This window comes from Arvicola amphibius, chromosome 2 (genome assembly GCF_903992535.2).
Source record: "Arvicola amphibius chromosome 2, mArvAmp1.2, whole genome shotgun sequence".
Lineage (NCBI taxonomy): Eukaryota > Metazoa > Chordata > Mammalia > Rodentia > Cricetidae > Arvicola > Arvicola amphibius.
The window spans coordinates 180,953,792-180,970,688 of NC_052048.2; the positions used below are offsets into that span (position 1 = coordinate 180,953,792).

Below are 16,897 nucleotides of genomic sequence, written 5' to 3' on the forward strand. Positions count from 1 at the left end.
TACTACTGTCCTTAAAAATAAATAGATACATTTTTAAGTAGCATTAAAATGACTTCTCATGACATTCTGAAATACTCATAAATCATAAATCCTCCTACAATAGAGAACAATACAAAGATCCAAGCCAGATATTATTCAGGGAATGAGAGACCTTGGAACACCACCATAAATGGAACGTCTCAATCAAATTCCTCTCCTCAGGGCTCAGTTAACTCTGTGGAGGAAGAGGCAGAAAGAATGTAAGAGCCAAAGGGATAGAAGACACTAAGAAAACAAGGCTTCGTAAACACAGTAGACCTGACCTACATCTGAACTCACAGAGACTGAGCATGCACAGGACCTGCATGGGTCTGTACCACATGGGGTCATGGGGTCCGAGAGCCGAAAGATCGGACACATGCCCAGAACTGTAACCCAGAAGTTTTCTCCAATTAATAACCACATGCTAATGAAAATTCCGTTTTCTCCAAGGGAGTCTCACTGGGGAAACAAGCACTTTCAATGGTAGACTGCTTGCCCAGCAGGAGGTGGCCAGCAGAGAAAATGCAGCAGTACCATTGGAGGTTCCTCGTCTTATAACATTGTGTCAGGGCTTTTGGTCTTGTTTTCTTTTTCATTTTTATTTTATTCTATTTATATATTTTCTCCTGCTCATAGGTCCTTTGCATATATATTATGCTTTCAGTTCAGTGTTTTTATGGGATTCCTGAGTGTGTGAACAAGTAACTCTCTGAATCTGTCTGTTTCATTTACCTTTTCTTAGACTTTTTTCCTTTCATTTGTTTGTTTTGTCTTAGTCTGATGTATTAGTTTTTATCTTATTTTATTATTTCTAGAAGCCTGTTTTCTAATGAGAGAAAGAAAGGGGCTAGATCTGGATGGGAGGAGAGGTAGAGAGGAACTGGGAGGAACAGAGGGAAAGGAAACCCTAATTAGGATATATTATGTGATGTGAGAATGAAGCTATATTCAATAATAGGGGAAAAGTAAAATAATTCCAATATAGAGGAAAGTCCATGAAATAATAACATAGTAAAAATTACAATGTAATAGGTTGGTGGTTACTCCCCCTAGTATGTCAGCCATGATTTGGTTGATCATCTATCCCCAGCAGTAGACTGATATATGGTTGCTAGTTTTGCATAAAATAATGTTCATAGTCCTGCTTGTTACATACAGCTTTCTTGTTAATGGTAAAAAGCAATATCTTTCATTTCAATCTTAGGCTTTATCCATATGTTTGAAGGACACTTGTCCAGTTGGGTTTTGTCAAGTTGACACAGGCCTAGACATATCCAGAGAAGAGGGGATGTTAATTGAGAAAATGGCTCCATCATCTTCTCTTCTGAACAAGTTGTGGGACATTTTCTTACATAATGAATAGTATATGCAGGCCCAACCTATTGTGGATGGTCCCAGCCCTGGTAGATGACCACGTGATATATAAGAAAGCAGCCTGAGCAAGCCACGCGGAGTTAGCCAATAAGCAGCACTTCTCTATGACTGCTGCTTCAGTGCCTGCCTCCAGGTTCCTGCCCTGACTCCCTCAGTGATGGATGTGACCCTAGAGTTGTGGGCTAAGACCACCAGGAATCCTGTTTGAACAAAGACAAATGTTTTCTCTCTGTTGATTAATGTTTTTTGCCTCAAAAATTGCCTTAAAACTTAAACCTGTCCGTTTTTCACCTACCACTTGGGGATGCTCTGTGATTTGGGATTTTGTGCAGTCATGGACTTAATGCAGCTTTCTAACTGTGCATTCAGCAGGACCAGAGCTGTTCCATAGCTGGCCCTCCCGCGTTGCTCTTTCATATCTGCAGAAGCTAAATTGGCCACACCACAGGCCTTTTTAGTAGATGATGAGGTTTTCTTGGTTTCTTTTTTCTTTTCCTTCTTTTTTTTTCCAGCCAAGCCTCCAGGAAGATTATTTAGAATAAAAGGGGAAAAAAATCAATCTTAATGTTCCGCCCAGGGCTGAAATAGGCTGAGGTCTGTACTGTCAATCACATGCTATAAACATCATGTGTCCACACTGGTTTGCACTGTATGTAGATAGGACCCTGCAGCTAACTGCTCGAGGACCTAGAGCTTGCTCAGACTTGTAACCATCAAGCCCTGTTTTATGAGTACTGAATACAGCAGCCTCTCTACAGAACCCTGCTGTGTGCATTGTGCATTTCAGACTCAAAGCTGGCCTCTTACCCCGTGGTCCATTTTTAAGTTGGCTCTCATTTTTGTTTCACTCCTCAGAAGGCCTCGCATGAGCTCCCTTTGTAATTCTTCACTCAGATGCTCACACTCCTGGAACTCCAGTTTTTTCCCCTAAAACAGAATTATAAGCTAGACTAATGAACTCTTAGGAAGCCGCGAGATTAAAACAATTGTAAAGATACAGTTGGTTTTGGTTTTTTTAATGGATGTAAAATTCTCTGGTTTGTCCTTAACTTCAAGGTTACATTCAACAAATATTATTGGGAATCTTCTGGTTGTAAACAAGCGCTATATCTTGTGAATCATGCTGAGAAGAAAGGGTTAATATTTTATTGACACATATCTAAGCATTTCCTAGGGATTTTACAGGTGGATAAAGTAAAAAATGAAATAGGCCAAGTATACAATAGAGAGACAGAGGAAAATACTCAGAAAGACGAAGGATCAAAACCACAGCCACCTTACCTCTCAACTTCCCAGCCGGAAAAAGAATGAGTTTCGTTTTCCTCCCACCTTATCACTTCCTCTCTCTGCCTAGACATACCACTTCTGGCCTGTCTGTACAGGCCTCCAGACCTCTATGGTTAGCTAGTGGCTTGTTCTGCCCTCTGACCTTTAGGCAAGCTTTATTTGTACAAACAAGATTTCACCACATTTCCCCTTTTTTGTCTAACAATTTAAAAAGGTTATAACTAATATAAGAAAAACTATATACAACAAGTACAATGATTATATACGATAAATACAGGTGATGAATACTTCAACAATGTCTAGCTATGTCTCTCAACCTTATACACTTTACATTGCTTTAGTGAATTTCTTTTCTGAATCTGATAACAAGGAAAACTACAAGTATAAAGTCTTCAACTCCATCAGACCCAAGAAGGAAATAATATTACACGAGTAAGCAGGAAATGCGAGCAAGGAACTTCCAAAAACTGTGAGAAATGACAGAAATAGCAAGCTGGGTAGACAGTCGCCCAAGGTTCCTCTGCAGTGTTGGGGCATCCATCTTCAGCCTACAGGACTACCACATCTCACAGACCTTAATATGGTAATATCTTGTTTGTACAAATAAAACTTGCCTAAAAATCAGAGGACAGAGCTAACCACTAACTAAACATAGAGGTCTAGAGGCCTGTACAGAGAGGTAAGGTGGCTGTGGTTTTCTACTTTCATTCCTCCGATCTCTCAGCATTTTCCCCAATATCTGACTCTGGGCTTTTATTATTAAGACCTATTAAAACTCATGCTACAATAATATCTCCAATAAATGTTACAGACATCTGAAATATTAAGCTTCTACAGTGAGTAGAATAGACATATGTTCATCACCAGATAGATTTTATCTATTAAAAAAAATTCCATGAAACACTTAGAATACCATATCCCTGGTCTATGATCAATAGTAGTAAGAGATGTAAAGTTCAGTCATTTAAACAGCAAATAGTACTGTAGGAAAGGAAAAACTCTGCCTCATATACCCTCATTAAGTGTTCCCTTTCAGAGTCAGGGAGTACCTGTCTGTAGCATAAATACGCCATCAACTAAGTGACCGCATTAAAGGAAAGCAGAGAAGAATGCTGTACCTTCCCCTGGCTCCCACATCCTTACTACTTTTTTCTTTCCTGGCAATAAACTTCTACTTTTCTCCACTGTAATTTTTGTATCAGGCTTTTTTATACCACCAGCCTCCAAATCATGACACAGAGACTTATTAATTATGAAAGCTTGGCCTATAGCTTAGGCTTGTCCCACTAGCTCTTATAACTTAAATTAACCCATTTCTTTTAATCTATGTGCTGCCACATGGCTCATGGCTTTTACCTCTGTTCCTGTATGTCTTGTTTTTTTTTTTCTGTGTCTAGCTGGAGTCCCTGCCTTTCCTCTTCCCAGAGCTCTCTCTGTCCAGAAGTCTCACCTTTACTTCCTGCCTAACTATTGGCCATTTAGCTTTTTATTAAACCAACCACAATGATACATCTTCACACAATGTAAAGGAATATCCACAACAATTTTTATTTTTAAGAATCCCTTCAGTTTTTCCAGTTTTTCCATGAGAATGGACCAAAGAGAGCCCCCATCTACAGTGATCATTGTGTTGCTATGACCAAACACCTGAGAGAAACAGCTGTTGGGGAAAAGGTCTGTTTTGACTCATAGCTTCAGAGGGTTCTTGGTCTGTCATGACATGGTAAGCATGGAGCTCAGGTGAGGAGAAGTGTTTGACAGAGATGCCTTACATTACAGCAGACCAAGAAGAAAAATCAGAACTGGAACCAGGGGCCAAGGCTGTGAATTTAAAGGCCCCCCCACCTCTCCTGACCAGCTTCTACCAGCCAGGTCCTATGGCCTGAAGGTTCCACACTCCCCCCACACCACCCGCTGGGAAACAAGCATTCCAAACACAGTCTGGAATGTAATGAACTGCTAGGAGTTGGCCTGCATATTGACTGGCAGTCTCATAGGAAGGCTGTATTTCTAGAACTGGAAAAGCTTTCTGTGTATACAGGCTAATCTGAACAATGGGGATATGTTGCCATTCTTTGAAGTCAGAATTCTGTTGGTTAAAAAACATGCCAGTCCACACATTGGTTTCAGAGTCAATTGACTTTGCTAGTTTAAACTGAAGTGCTAGTTATATTTGCAAGAAATGAGCCTTTGAAATAGGAAGTAAGATGAGAGAACTTACCATGCATATACCTTAGCTTTGTCTTTATTTATAATCACTAGGTTGCCCAAGCTTAGTGTGGTGATACACATCTGTTATCCTCATTCTTGGAAGGCAACAGCAGGAAGATCAGTTCAAGTCCGTCTTTAGTTCTACCAAATTCAAAGTTAAGACTACCTAAGGTCCTGTCTCAAAAAGCACCCCTCAAAAGAAAAGACCAAAAATCTAGAAAATACATAATTTGGAAGACGAGGAAAGAATAATAAATGAACTAAATGAGCCAAGAACAGTGGTACATACCTGTAATCCAAGCACTCAAGAGATGTGCCAGGAAGATTATAGCAAAATTCAGCTTGGTCTACATATGAACTCCAGCCACCTAGGTCCACTGACCAAGACCTTATTTTAAAGACAGACAGACAGACAGACAGACAGAGTAAATCATTATTTAATTAAAGATAAATGAATAACCTAGTTGTAGAAATAAATGTTTATCATAAAACAGTAATCCTGAAGTTACTAAGAGGGCTCAGTCAGTAAAGTGTTTATCTCACAAGCATGAGAGACAGAATTCAATCCCCAGAACCTATATAGTTCTGCAGGGGAGGGCCCAGGAGGAGCCCTAGGGCCCACTGGCCAAACATTCTCGCCTAATCAGTGAGTTCCAAGCCAATGAGAGACCCCCATAAGTAGTCAGCATTCCTGAAGATGATACCCAGGGTTGTCCTCTGATCTCCACACATGCACATACATGTACACACGTTCATAAAAAATGTTGCCAAGAAATTTCCATTTAGAATAGAGTAAAATGTACCTTAAGAGAAGGTGAAGTTAATTGGATAAGAGATACTTGATCCAGTGAAGATCACTTGCATTTTTCAGATGCCAAGAAGCTTTGTAAATAACTAAATCACTTAACACTTATAAAATGTCTACAGAGCCCAGAGCATTGGAGTGGTATAAGTTAGACTTGAATGTGTTTGCAAGTATTCCAAGGGCATGGATAAAAAATATGGGTAGTGGTGCAAAGTTTATAAAGACAACAAATAGCACTAGCTGCATTGAAGTTTAACCTGGAACTGGAAATAGCTGACACTTGAAAATCCACCAGCAGTGCTAGGCTCACTAGTAGCATGTTACACAGGCACTTGAGGACTGGGAAGAAGCTGGATGCAGGGACTGCTCTCACTGTCCCCACTGACATAGTTTCACACACCTTGTCGTCATTTCTAGTTGTATTTTTTTTTCCAAAGTGTTCAGCCTGATAACACCATCAAAGGATCTCGGGGTTATTTACAAGACCTAATAACGTATTACTTTCAGAGCAAGGAAGATGTAATTGCCACAATTTTCTAAATAGGAAAACTGAAGATTGGAAATTAAGTAATTTGATCTCAGGTGAGAGCAGAGATCATTACGTGGTGGCTGTCATCTCTGTACACATAAGAACAGGATTCAGAAATAATTACTCTACCGAAATTTGATTTCCTAAGCTGTTCCCAATGAGAAGTCTCCTGGGATCACTCTTCAGTGTCTTTTTCTATCCTCTAAAAGATTTGCATTTACAGGGTTAACCTTTCTTTTGCTGTCATGATAACTATCTCTCTTTTTTCAGTTTATCCCTTTCCTGACAGCTGATAGGAGCCTAAGCTAATATTGTAGCAATTTTAGATAATATTACAGATGTACGAGGATGTCCTTCTATGAATCAATTAAAGAAGCCACAGTAAGTTACCACTGAAAGTGTGGCAGCTGCATCCTTGAAAGCAGATGCTCCTCCGGGTGTGAATGAGTCCAATTTTGACTAATTTTAAGACCTAAACAGATTTCAGTCTGGTTAATATTGGGCTGCGGAGCCACTTGAGACATCCTAATGCCCTCGACTGATTGCTTCTCCATGACAGTTACTGGGTTGGCTTTCCTTGAGAGATACTGGGTATTTGACAAGCCAAGGATTTTATGTCGACATAAAAAAGGGGGCCCAAATCTCTGTTGTAGCAAGGTGGACTAACTAGTTCTAAAAATAAGGAGGCTTCAAGAGGCAGTACTGCCTATAGGGAAAGTTTATGAGCTGTAGGAATTAGCTAGAATTGAATAAAACTTTATTTCTGTAAGACTCCTAAACAGCCCCCCCAAAAATCTGTAACAAGTGACTTCCTCATCCCCACTCTTTCCCTATATTGTACCCAGAAAACTAAAGAGAAAGACAGAGTAGGAAATGGTCAGTTGTTCTTCCTTTTTTTTTTGGTCTTTACAACCAGTTATTGTGTGCATTCTTTATTGTTTATGCTGGTCAATTAAAATCACTCAGTCAGCTTAACTAAAAGGACAATGTTGAATTATATAATGCCTTCAGTTATTCTTCTTACTTTTATTGTGGAAAATGCATGATTCTAGCCCAGAAGGAATTCGTGATGTGGTTAAGAGACAAGCATAAATAAATGACCCGTGAATGGGACACGAGCACTGCTCGACTAGAGTCAGATGGAGAAAATGCAGACAAGTCACTGGCCCCACCCTCGGATGAATGAGAAATTTTGAAAAGATATAAAAACCATCACAGCTATTGATTAATAGAACCTCATGATAGAATTAAGAGATTTGCTTTAAAGTATGCCAGTCAAAAGGTAAGGTTTGGGGGAAGGGATGAGTCGAAGAAAAGAAAATGGTGCACATTTAAGAAAAACTGGAATATTTTGCCAGATAAATTATAGAGAGCTGGGGTACAGCATAGTGCTGGAACACGTGCCTGGTGTGAAAACTCTAGGCTTGATCCCAGCACTGAAAAGCCAGCAACTATGAAAAGCTGTGTGAAGAACCAGGGCTTGATCACACAACCACTAGAAAATGCAGTGAAATTAGCATCACTATACTTACATTTTGGGTAATTAGTTCTTAACTGCTTCTTATTTTGTTAGATTTAAAAGGTCAAACATGAGACAGACCTCAGAAGATCCATGAAAAACAGAAGTCTGAACCAAGGAAGAGGCAGTTGATGTAGAAAAGAGAAAACAAATATTGGGAAAATATTTGCTAACTAGAATAAGCAAAAACTGGCCTTTAGTGGAAAAGAAAAAGTCAAACATAATACAGTTTATATTTCACTGGTAGGAAGGCAATTTAAATAAATTTTCCAAGGAACCATAACGTGTTTAGTTTTGAGATATCTGTGGAGTGTGCACAAGTAGAGAGATTTATAAAGGGTTAAATGAAGTTTTTAGAGCCCTGAATTTATGAATTCATAAATAATAAGAGTGTCGAAAATGGATGAGCTCCACTCTCAGTCCCAGGAAAGCCTGGCAGTTTTATAGTAGGCCAAACGAGAAGGATGCAGCCTCGTGAATGCCGGAGAGACTGAAGAGAGTTCACGAAAACATGGTGTGACATCAGCCGGAGCAGATGTAATTTCAAGAAGTAAATGGCCAGTGGTGCTCTATGTAGCAGAAAGCTCAGGTGGCATTAGCATCGAAAAGCATCCCACGAATTTGGAAATTTGAATTTCATAGTGTGATATCGGAATAACTTTTACTAAAGTAGTGAAAGTAGAAATCAGATTGTGGCCCGCTGAGGAGTTAATAGCAGGCAGGCCTGTAGATCAAGCAGCTGTTGGAAGTTCTCTCAGACGGCCAGCAAGAATCTGAGATCTCCTCAGAGAAGCGGTAAGGACTGGAAGGGCCATGCGTGGGGAAGTCACTGAGAAGGGGTAGCTGGCTGGTATAAAGGCTGAGAAGTAATGGGCGGCACTTTTTAATTGAAAAAAATTTTACACAATACATTTTGATTATGTTTTCCTCCTTCTCCAACTCCTCCCAGATTGTCCCCACCTCCCTAGCACACAACTTTCTGTTCTCTGAGTGCTCCAGAGTCACTCACTCTTCTGAACATTGACCAATGGTGGTGTCCGTGTTAGTACCCATCTACAGCAAGGAGAAGCTTTGCTACTGAGGGCTGAGTGAGGCACTGGCCTGTGGGTGTAGTAATATGTCATATTAGAAGTGGTTTTATTTTTTGTTTTATTTTGCAGAATAATAGCATTAGGTTTTCTTCTACACCCATGACCTGTCTAGTCTCAGGTTCTTAGCCACGTTAGCACTGGAGCATATCCTGAAGTGGACCTTAGATCCAGTCACACTGTGGTTGATTACTACTATGATGTTTGCCTTGCAGCTGTACCAGTGGACCTTGCAGCCGGCTGACTGTTGTAGTTGCTGGTTTGTAATCCTGACTACCTTCCTCCTCCAGTAGCGCTCAGAGCACCTTCCAGCACCATAAACACTGGGCTGCAGGCGGCAAAGCCCCTAGCTGTGCACCATTCTCAATAGGGCCTTACCATCAACTTTGGAAAGCTTTTTTGAGATTAGAACCAAGAACTTCCTATTGGCAATGTTCTGCTCTTTGATTTTTCTTTTGTTTTCATGTCAGTGGGTTGTAAGACTGGCCCAGGGCTAAAGGGAGCCTTAAGGCAATAGAACAGAAGAAGACTGAGGGAATTGCACTTTCTGGTAGAAGGGTGTCTTGAGGCCTCAGCTCTGCCATCCATGCTGAGGGCCTTCAAAGGAGAAAGTGGAGGGATTTTGATGTATTACAAACAAGCAAGCACAGGAGACGGCTGAAAGAGGAAAGCCTGTGAACTGGTTGTGGTGTTAGGACCTAGCATTTCAGAAGCTGGACACAGACCGGACTCACCAGCCAGCTGCTATTCTTTCATTGCAGGGCTTTGAGAGGGTGTGTATTTTTCTGATAGGGCGAGAAGTCTAGAGTCAGTGCCACTGCTGGCCAGTAATTCCCAAATCAGGAAGAGGCAAAGCCGGGGAGAAAGGAGTGGCACCAGCATAGCCTTCTCTTTTTATCAGAAAAGCAGGAGTCTCTGAGGGGCGGCACAGAATTCTGCTGGAGGGCTTCCCAGACTGACACAGGGCCACTTCTCTCTGTAACCCCAGGGCCTCAAATATTGTACATTTCATATGCTAGAGTGAAGATGGGACATGAAACCGCCCTGTCCATTGTCTCAGCAAAAAGCACAAGGTTCGTCTTCCTCCCATTACACCAGTGGATTTAATAGAGGAAGCCCCAGTAACGTCAGCATGAGGGTGAACTAGAAATCTTAAAAGAGACATGCTTGTATATAGTGGTCACATTATGGATGATCAGACATCAGCCTTCCCCTGGCTAGAACAGCTGCTCAGGCTGCATGTCTTAAAGAGGTGATCAATTGCTAACATTTTAAAAGTTCAGTACCCACGGGGCTGTGGCAGAATGAAGAGCAGCCTCTAAGACGGATATATAATCACTTAGTCTCTAGAAGGGTGTGTGCAGAGGTGTGTGGTGTTTGGTGAGTGGGTGGCCAAGGATGATGTGTGTAGAAGTGGGGGTGTGGTGTCGTGTTTTGTGGTATGGGGGGGGGGGGGGGTTTCCAGTAATCTCATTTCTTAACTATAAACAAAATCTATCAACACTGTCACTTGACATTTAAGAGCCAGTTAATTGTTCTGTACTGCCTTTGCCATGCTCAGCATTTCTTTGCTCAGTATATTTCTTCTTATTTAAGAAAGCTTCGTAAACTTGAGGAAGCTCTCAGGAATTGACAAGCCAGCATTTCAGGGAAGCTATAGGCATAAATTACCATGTTACGTCAATAACATACAGTACCATACAGTCAGACACATGCACAGTTTCCATTATTCCACACTGCTCCTGCCATGCCCATTGCAAGCTTTATTTGGTAGCTGAAACTGCCGTTTGTGCATTCTATTTTGGGTTTAGTTTTGTTGGTTTTGTTTTTGATAGTTTGGGGAGTGGCCAGTTTTCACATGGTAAAGTTAATTGTTTGTATAATAAAAAAGGGAAATTTCTAGATTTTTAATGGATTTTACCCAAAATATTTTTGATAGTATTTGGTCAGTTATAGTGTTTGGGAGCTTGAGACCATGAGTACAATGTCAGAGTGATCTCTGCCTCTTCTCATTGATGTGTGTAGATAACTCTGTAGACCAGAGTTTGTGTCACATACAAAATGAATTCAGAGCCTTAAAATCCCTAAAGTGCTTTGAAATATTCTAATAGTGTCACTTAAAGTTGCTTTCATCTAGCCTGCCACATGAAACGTTGTGATGGCAGTGATGTTGCATTGCCATAAAACAACATGAACAGCAGTAACATTTGAGGGGAAATACAGTATTTTACAGACACTCTCTGTCAGATCAAGTTTGTGAACAGCTAGGATAGTTCAGGGATTATTAGAATTTTAAATCTCCATGACTGTATTCTTCTCCTGACAGGTCAGTTCCTGTGAATAACATTCACTTGTTTATGCTGTTTTAATTACACTTGTTTATGCTCATGTGATGCTGTTTTAATTTCTTAGGGTGCGGATCCAAAGGAAAGCTTAGCCTTAAAAGTTACATTCCTGGATCACATGTCTGGCCCCTCACCTGGGCTTGTTAGTACAGGAAAAGACATAATCATAATAGACTTGACTTGGACAGGTGGTGACTACTGTCCTTTAAAATGAGTTATTGATGTCTCTGGGTCCTATGGTGTGCTCCAAGCCCACAGATCTCTTCTGCAAAGATCCATATCCTCCAGCAAAAGACTTTCTGCCAAAGAAGCAAAACTGTCCAAACGACTAGAAACTGAATTTTGACATGGATGGGATTGTTTATGGCTGTAATTATTAAGATTTCACTTGAACAAATAAAAGACTAAGGAAGAGTAACAACGGTTTATGTGTCTGACTTATATGAATACTGAGAAAACTTCTGTAGTGAGGAGGCGAGCAGACCTGCTTTTCGTCCTGCTCGGCTCCCACTTGGCTAGCTTTACACCCAAAATAACAACACACAAACTGCATTCACTTAAACACTGCCTAGCCCATTAGTTTCAGCCTCTTACTCACATCTTGACTAACCCATATCTAATAATCTGTGTAACACCACTAGTGGTGCCTTACCGGGAAAGATTCAGCATGTCTGACCTGGTGGCTGGCTCCATCGCATCTGTCCCAGAGAGGAGAGGCAGGGCGATTGCCCGAGGCATCTACCTCACTTCCTTCTTCCTGTTCTGTCTCCTCCACCCACCTATGTTCTAACCTATCAGGCCAAGCAGTTTCTTTATTAACCAATGAAATCATCAGATAGATAGAAGACACATCTACATGAAACTTCATGTACTAATACTGTATTTTTCCTATGTCAATCCATTTACCAATATGTGACACAGTTGTCCCTATTTTACACAAAAGACTAAGGCAGAAATATTTGAAGAGATTGGCTCTTGCTATATGGTAGCGAGAAGACAATGTACAGCATTGAAAGTCCAGAGAGCTAAAAAGTCTTGGCTAATGTGGTCACAGTTCTGTTGGTGATCTCCAACAAACTGTTGAGAAGCTCAAGTAAACAACACTCCCACTACCGCAGCTCAGTATTTTCCTAAGGAATCTATTTGTGTTTTAATATTTTATTTAATATTAATATATACATGTAATTTGTGGATCAAATCTACTGTCCAACTTTTCCTTTGTCCTCAACTTTTCCCTCCCAGCTTCGTGTACACTCTCCTTCCTTTTTAACTTTTTTAATACCCTTCGTCCACTTAGTACTGCCTGATGTGCTAGGTGTAGGACCATGTACAGGAGGATGAGTAGCAGCTCAAAACCCTCATACTACCCACAAAAAGCTGGCTTTCCCTCCCCAACACCCATCAGATGCCAACAGTTCTTCAGAGAGAGGTGGAATTCATGAGCACCTGCCCCATCTGTTATAGAATTGTCTGACACGAACCTGTACGAGCCTTGTGCATACAGTCCTAGCCACTGTGAGTTCATGTGTGCAGCTGTGCTGCATGTCCAGCAAACACTGTTCCTCTCTCTGAGTCCTACAGTACTTCCGTGCCATCTTCCTCAATGATCCTCAAACCTTTATAGAAAAGGGTATGATTTCGATGTCCCCTTTAGACACTACTTGGGCAATCGTTGGTTCCCTGTTTCTGGAGTTAGTGGTGTCTCAGCAGATTCTGAGGCAGGCCTCGAGTCCAGGGATCCTTTTTCCAGAAGACCCAAGTTCTCTGGCAGAGGGAAAGATTTTCAGACAGAGAAGCAATACTGAGATTTAGACCTGAGCACTCTGCAGACTCTGCGTGTTGGCCAGTTATGGGTCTTTGTATTAATTGCCAACTACTGCAAAAAGAAGCTTGTATGTTAAGGGTTAAGCAGGAAATCGGTCTATGGATATAAAGATAAAAACTTAGGGATGCATAGTACTATGTTGCTTTAGCACAATAATAGTAGTAGGTCATCTTCTTATACCTATGACTTGACCAGTCAAAGATTTTTGGTCAAGTTAATGGTACTAGGAATGAGGTCCATCTTGTGGGATGAGCTTTAAGTCCAAGCAGAAAGTAGTTGGTTATGCCCATGATGTTCCTGCCACTATTACACTGTTCCATATATCTTGCCAGCCCAGCTATAAGGTTCACTGGGTGAGACCATTGATGACTTTTCTCATTTCATAGCATGCATAGAACCTTCTAGCACTATGAACTCTAGCCAGTAGGGATGAAACTACCAGGCCATTATCAGCTTGATTTTTTCCATGTCCTATAACTAAGGTATACAGTGTCTTCAGTTGTATGGTCTTATGAAGTAACAGTAGCCTGTAATGTTTGGGAACATGTATGAGATGTTATTGACCAATAAATTAAAAAGAGGTAACCAATACCTGGCACTGGCTTTTTATTTTATAGACTGTAGTGTCTGAATGAATTGCTGACCTCTATAGTCTAACTCCATTTAAACTTCATGTGGGGTGTGTGTGTGTGTGTGTGTGTGTGTGTGTGTGTGTGTGTAAGCTTCTATATTAGTAGGTTTCTGTATGGTGTTTTCAATGGACTTAAGTGTTATTCTTCCCCATACTCCCTTTTCCACCCTCATCTCCTACCTTAGTCCTTCTGCTCTGTTATCCCTCTTCCCACCTTCATATCACTCACATTCTATCCCCCTCTCCTTGAAATCCCCTTATGACTTCTTGTTCCCCAGCTTCTATGGGTTCTCCAAGTTAAACATGCATACCTAAGATTCAGAGCTAACACCTGCATCTGAGCAGAAACGTGACATTTGTCTTTCTGGATCTAGGTTTCCTCACTTGGAGGGATTATTTCCAACTCCATTCATTTACCTGTGAATTTCAAAATTTCATTTTCTTTATGGCTGAATGTTCCATTGTGTTATTAAGCACATTTTCATTATCTATCAATCAATTCGATAGACACCAGTTTGATTCTGTTCCCTGGATTTTGCAAATATAGCAGCAATGAATATGGATGCCCAAGTATCTCTGTAGTTAAGATATGACGTCCTTTGGAAAGTTAGCGAAATTAGCTATACCAGTATCCTAAAAAGCCCTTCTAGGGCCTGTCGTTGCTCATAAGTTACATGTGAATTAAAGAGGCATATAGCCCATCACCACCTCCCTCTATCTCATCGCCCAGATGGTACAAGTGTCACAGCCTCCACTCCTTGTAGACATATTTGTCTGTAATATTGATTCTGCAACCTTCATTTCAGGAGTGATCTAGAACAGAGAGAATCCTTGGTCAATAGACTGAGAATTATGAAACAAGTTAGTCCAGTCATTTGAAGAGTATAATTCATTCTTTAGAACGTGGGAAATTTAGCCTGGAAAAGGAAAGACTTCACAGAAGCCAAAAGAGGTGTCTTCCATACTTAGTTCTGCCATGTTTGAGAATGACTGCAGAGCTAAGTAGAAATTCTTGACGTTAATGAAGACAGACCCAGGATTCTGATGCAGAATCAGCTGGCTCAGAGGTACCGGTGCTCTCTTCACAGGCACTGCCGGTCGGTGCTCTCTTCACAGGCACTGCCGTGAGTGTGCAGCCAGAAGCTGAACAGCAACTTGAACAATGTACAGGAGACGCAGCCACAGGCCGCACCACTCTAGAGCTGCTTCTGTGTCAGGAAACTGACTGAGGCAGGCGAGTGTTTAAGGAAGAGCACAGCAGGACAGGCGTGCTGCTGCAGTAGCTAGAAGTGCTCGACCTCAGTTTGGTCCCCAAGCCCACGATGAAAGAAGAGAATGAACTCTCTGGGGTTTGCCTCTGACCACGACACACACTGTGACAACACAGACACGTGCATCCACACTCACACACAGCAAGAGGAATAAGTAAAATAAATTTTAAAGTAAAACCGGAGTCTAATGTGTCTTAGACTCCTAATGCTACCAAAGTAATAAAAACAGCAAGATGAATAAATAATATACATTCTGGTATTTAATAAAATGTTCCCTTTTTTTCCTCTCCTCTTCTTCTAGTGCTGTCTCCTGCTCAAGAGAGCCATGTGAACATGGACCTTCCACCAGTGTCTGAGCAGATCATGCAGACACTGAGTGAACTTGCCAAGTCCTTCCAGGATATGGCTGACCGCTGCCTGCTCGTCTTGCATCTGGAAGTGAGGTATGACCCAAGTAAGCACAGGACATTGTGGTGTCAGGGCCCCCATGACATAAGTCAGGTGCTGTCTCCGGATGCATGGCGTACCACCACAATCTTCAGTTTTTGCTGTTGATTCTGTCCGTGCCCTATGGTGAGCATGATGTTTAGCAGTATCCAGTGTCCTTGCAGGATGTGAGCATATGCTGGACCGTGAGTGTGGAGACTCAAGGGTGGTGTGGCCTATGATACAACCTGGATTTGCGTGTGCACACCAACCATGTAGGTGATCTAAAGGTCAGCTAGCTGGCTATTTTTGCAAAGCTTCAGTTTCCTCTTAAAGTGAAAATAGCAGTTTCTACCGTAGATGTTACGGAGAAATCTTAAGTCATTTGTGCCATATCTGTCACATATTAAGTCAAAATGTGTGGACTTCATCGTTGCTAGTTTTGCATATCAGAAAGGAAGCCTCCCGTCAACAAACTTAAAACCTAGCTGACTTTTTGTCTTAGTGACAGTGTCCTTTGCTTTACAGAAGCTGCTCAGCTTCAGGAGGTCCCATTTATTCAATGTTGCCCTTAATGTCTGTGCTGCTGGGGCTATACGTAGGAAGCGGTCTCCTGTGCCCAAATGTTGTAGAGTACTTCCCACTTTCTCCTCTAACAGGGTTCAGTGTGTTCAGATTGATATTGAGGTCTTTAATCCATTTGGACTTGAGTTTTGTGCATGGTGATAGATAAGGATCTACTTTCATTCTTCTACAGGTTGACATCCAGTTATGCCAGCACCATTTGTTGAAGATGCTTTCTTTCTTCCATTGTGTACTTTTAGCTCCTTTATCGAAAATCAGGTGTTCATAGGTTTGTGGGTTAAGATCCGGGTCTTCTATTCGATTCCATTGGTCGACTTCTTTGTTTTTATGCCAGTACCAAGCTGTTTTCAATACTGTAGCTCTGTAGTAGAGTTTGAAGTCAGGGATGGTAATGCCTCCAGAAGTTCCTTTATTGTATAAGATCGTTTTGGCTATCCTGGCGTTCACCCATTGAGACAGTGGGACAGAACTAACGGGAGACCACCAAGTCCAGTTGGAATGGGACTGATGGAACAGGCGACCAAACCGGACTCTGTGAATGTGGCTGACGGTGGAGGAGGACTGACAAGCCAAGGACAACGGCGATGGGCTTGGGCTCTACAGCATGGACGGGCTCACTGTGAGCCTTGTCAGCTTGGTTGCTCACCTTCCTGGACTTAGGGGGAGCTGGGAGGACCTTGGACTTAACATAGTGAAGGGAACCCTGATGGCTCTTTGGCCTGGAGAGGGAGGGAGTAGGGGTATGGGTGGAAAGGAGGGGAGGGAAGGGGGAGGAGGAGGGGAGGAGATGGAAATCTTTAATAAAAAAATGAGGAAAAAAATAAAATAAAATAATATACTAGGAAAAAAAAACCTAGCTGAGGAGAATGAGGAAAAGAATGGTCCAAGAGAAGGGTTTCAAGGATGCTGGGTTTCTTCGCCTGCAGTAGGAAGACATTGGCCATGTAGATGTGTGTAATAAAGTGAGAAACGAGAGGAAG

General features: G+C 41.5%; 1 protein-coding gene across 1 annotated transcript in view; it reads left to right on the forward strand.

Moving 5' to 3' along the window:
* Exoc4 (exocyst complex component 4) overlaps nt 1-16,897 on the forward strand; it is a 722,780-nt gene that overhangs the window by 639,485 nt on the left and 66,398 nt on the right. The window contains exon 15 of the mRNA XM_038318719.1: nt 15,208-15,349. Within this exon, the coding sequence (XP_038174647.1) occupies nt 15,208-15,349 (142 nt within the window). The remainder of the gene's footprint in view (nt 1-15,207; nt 15,350-16,897) is intronic.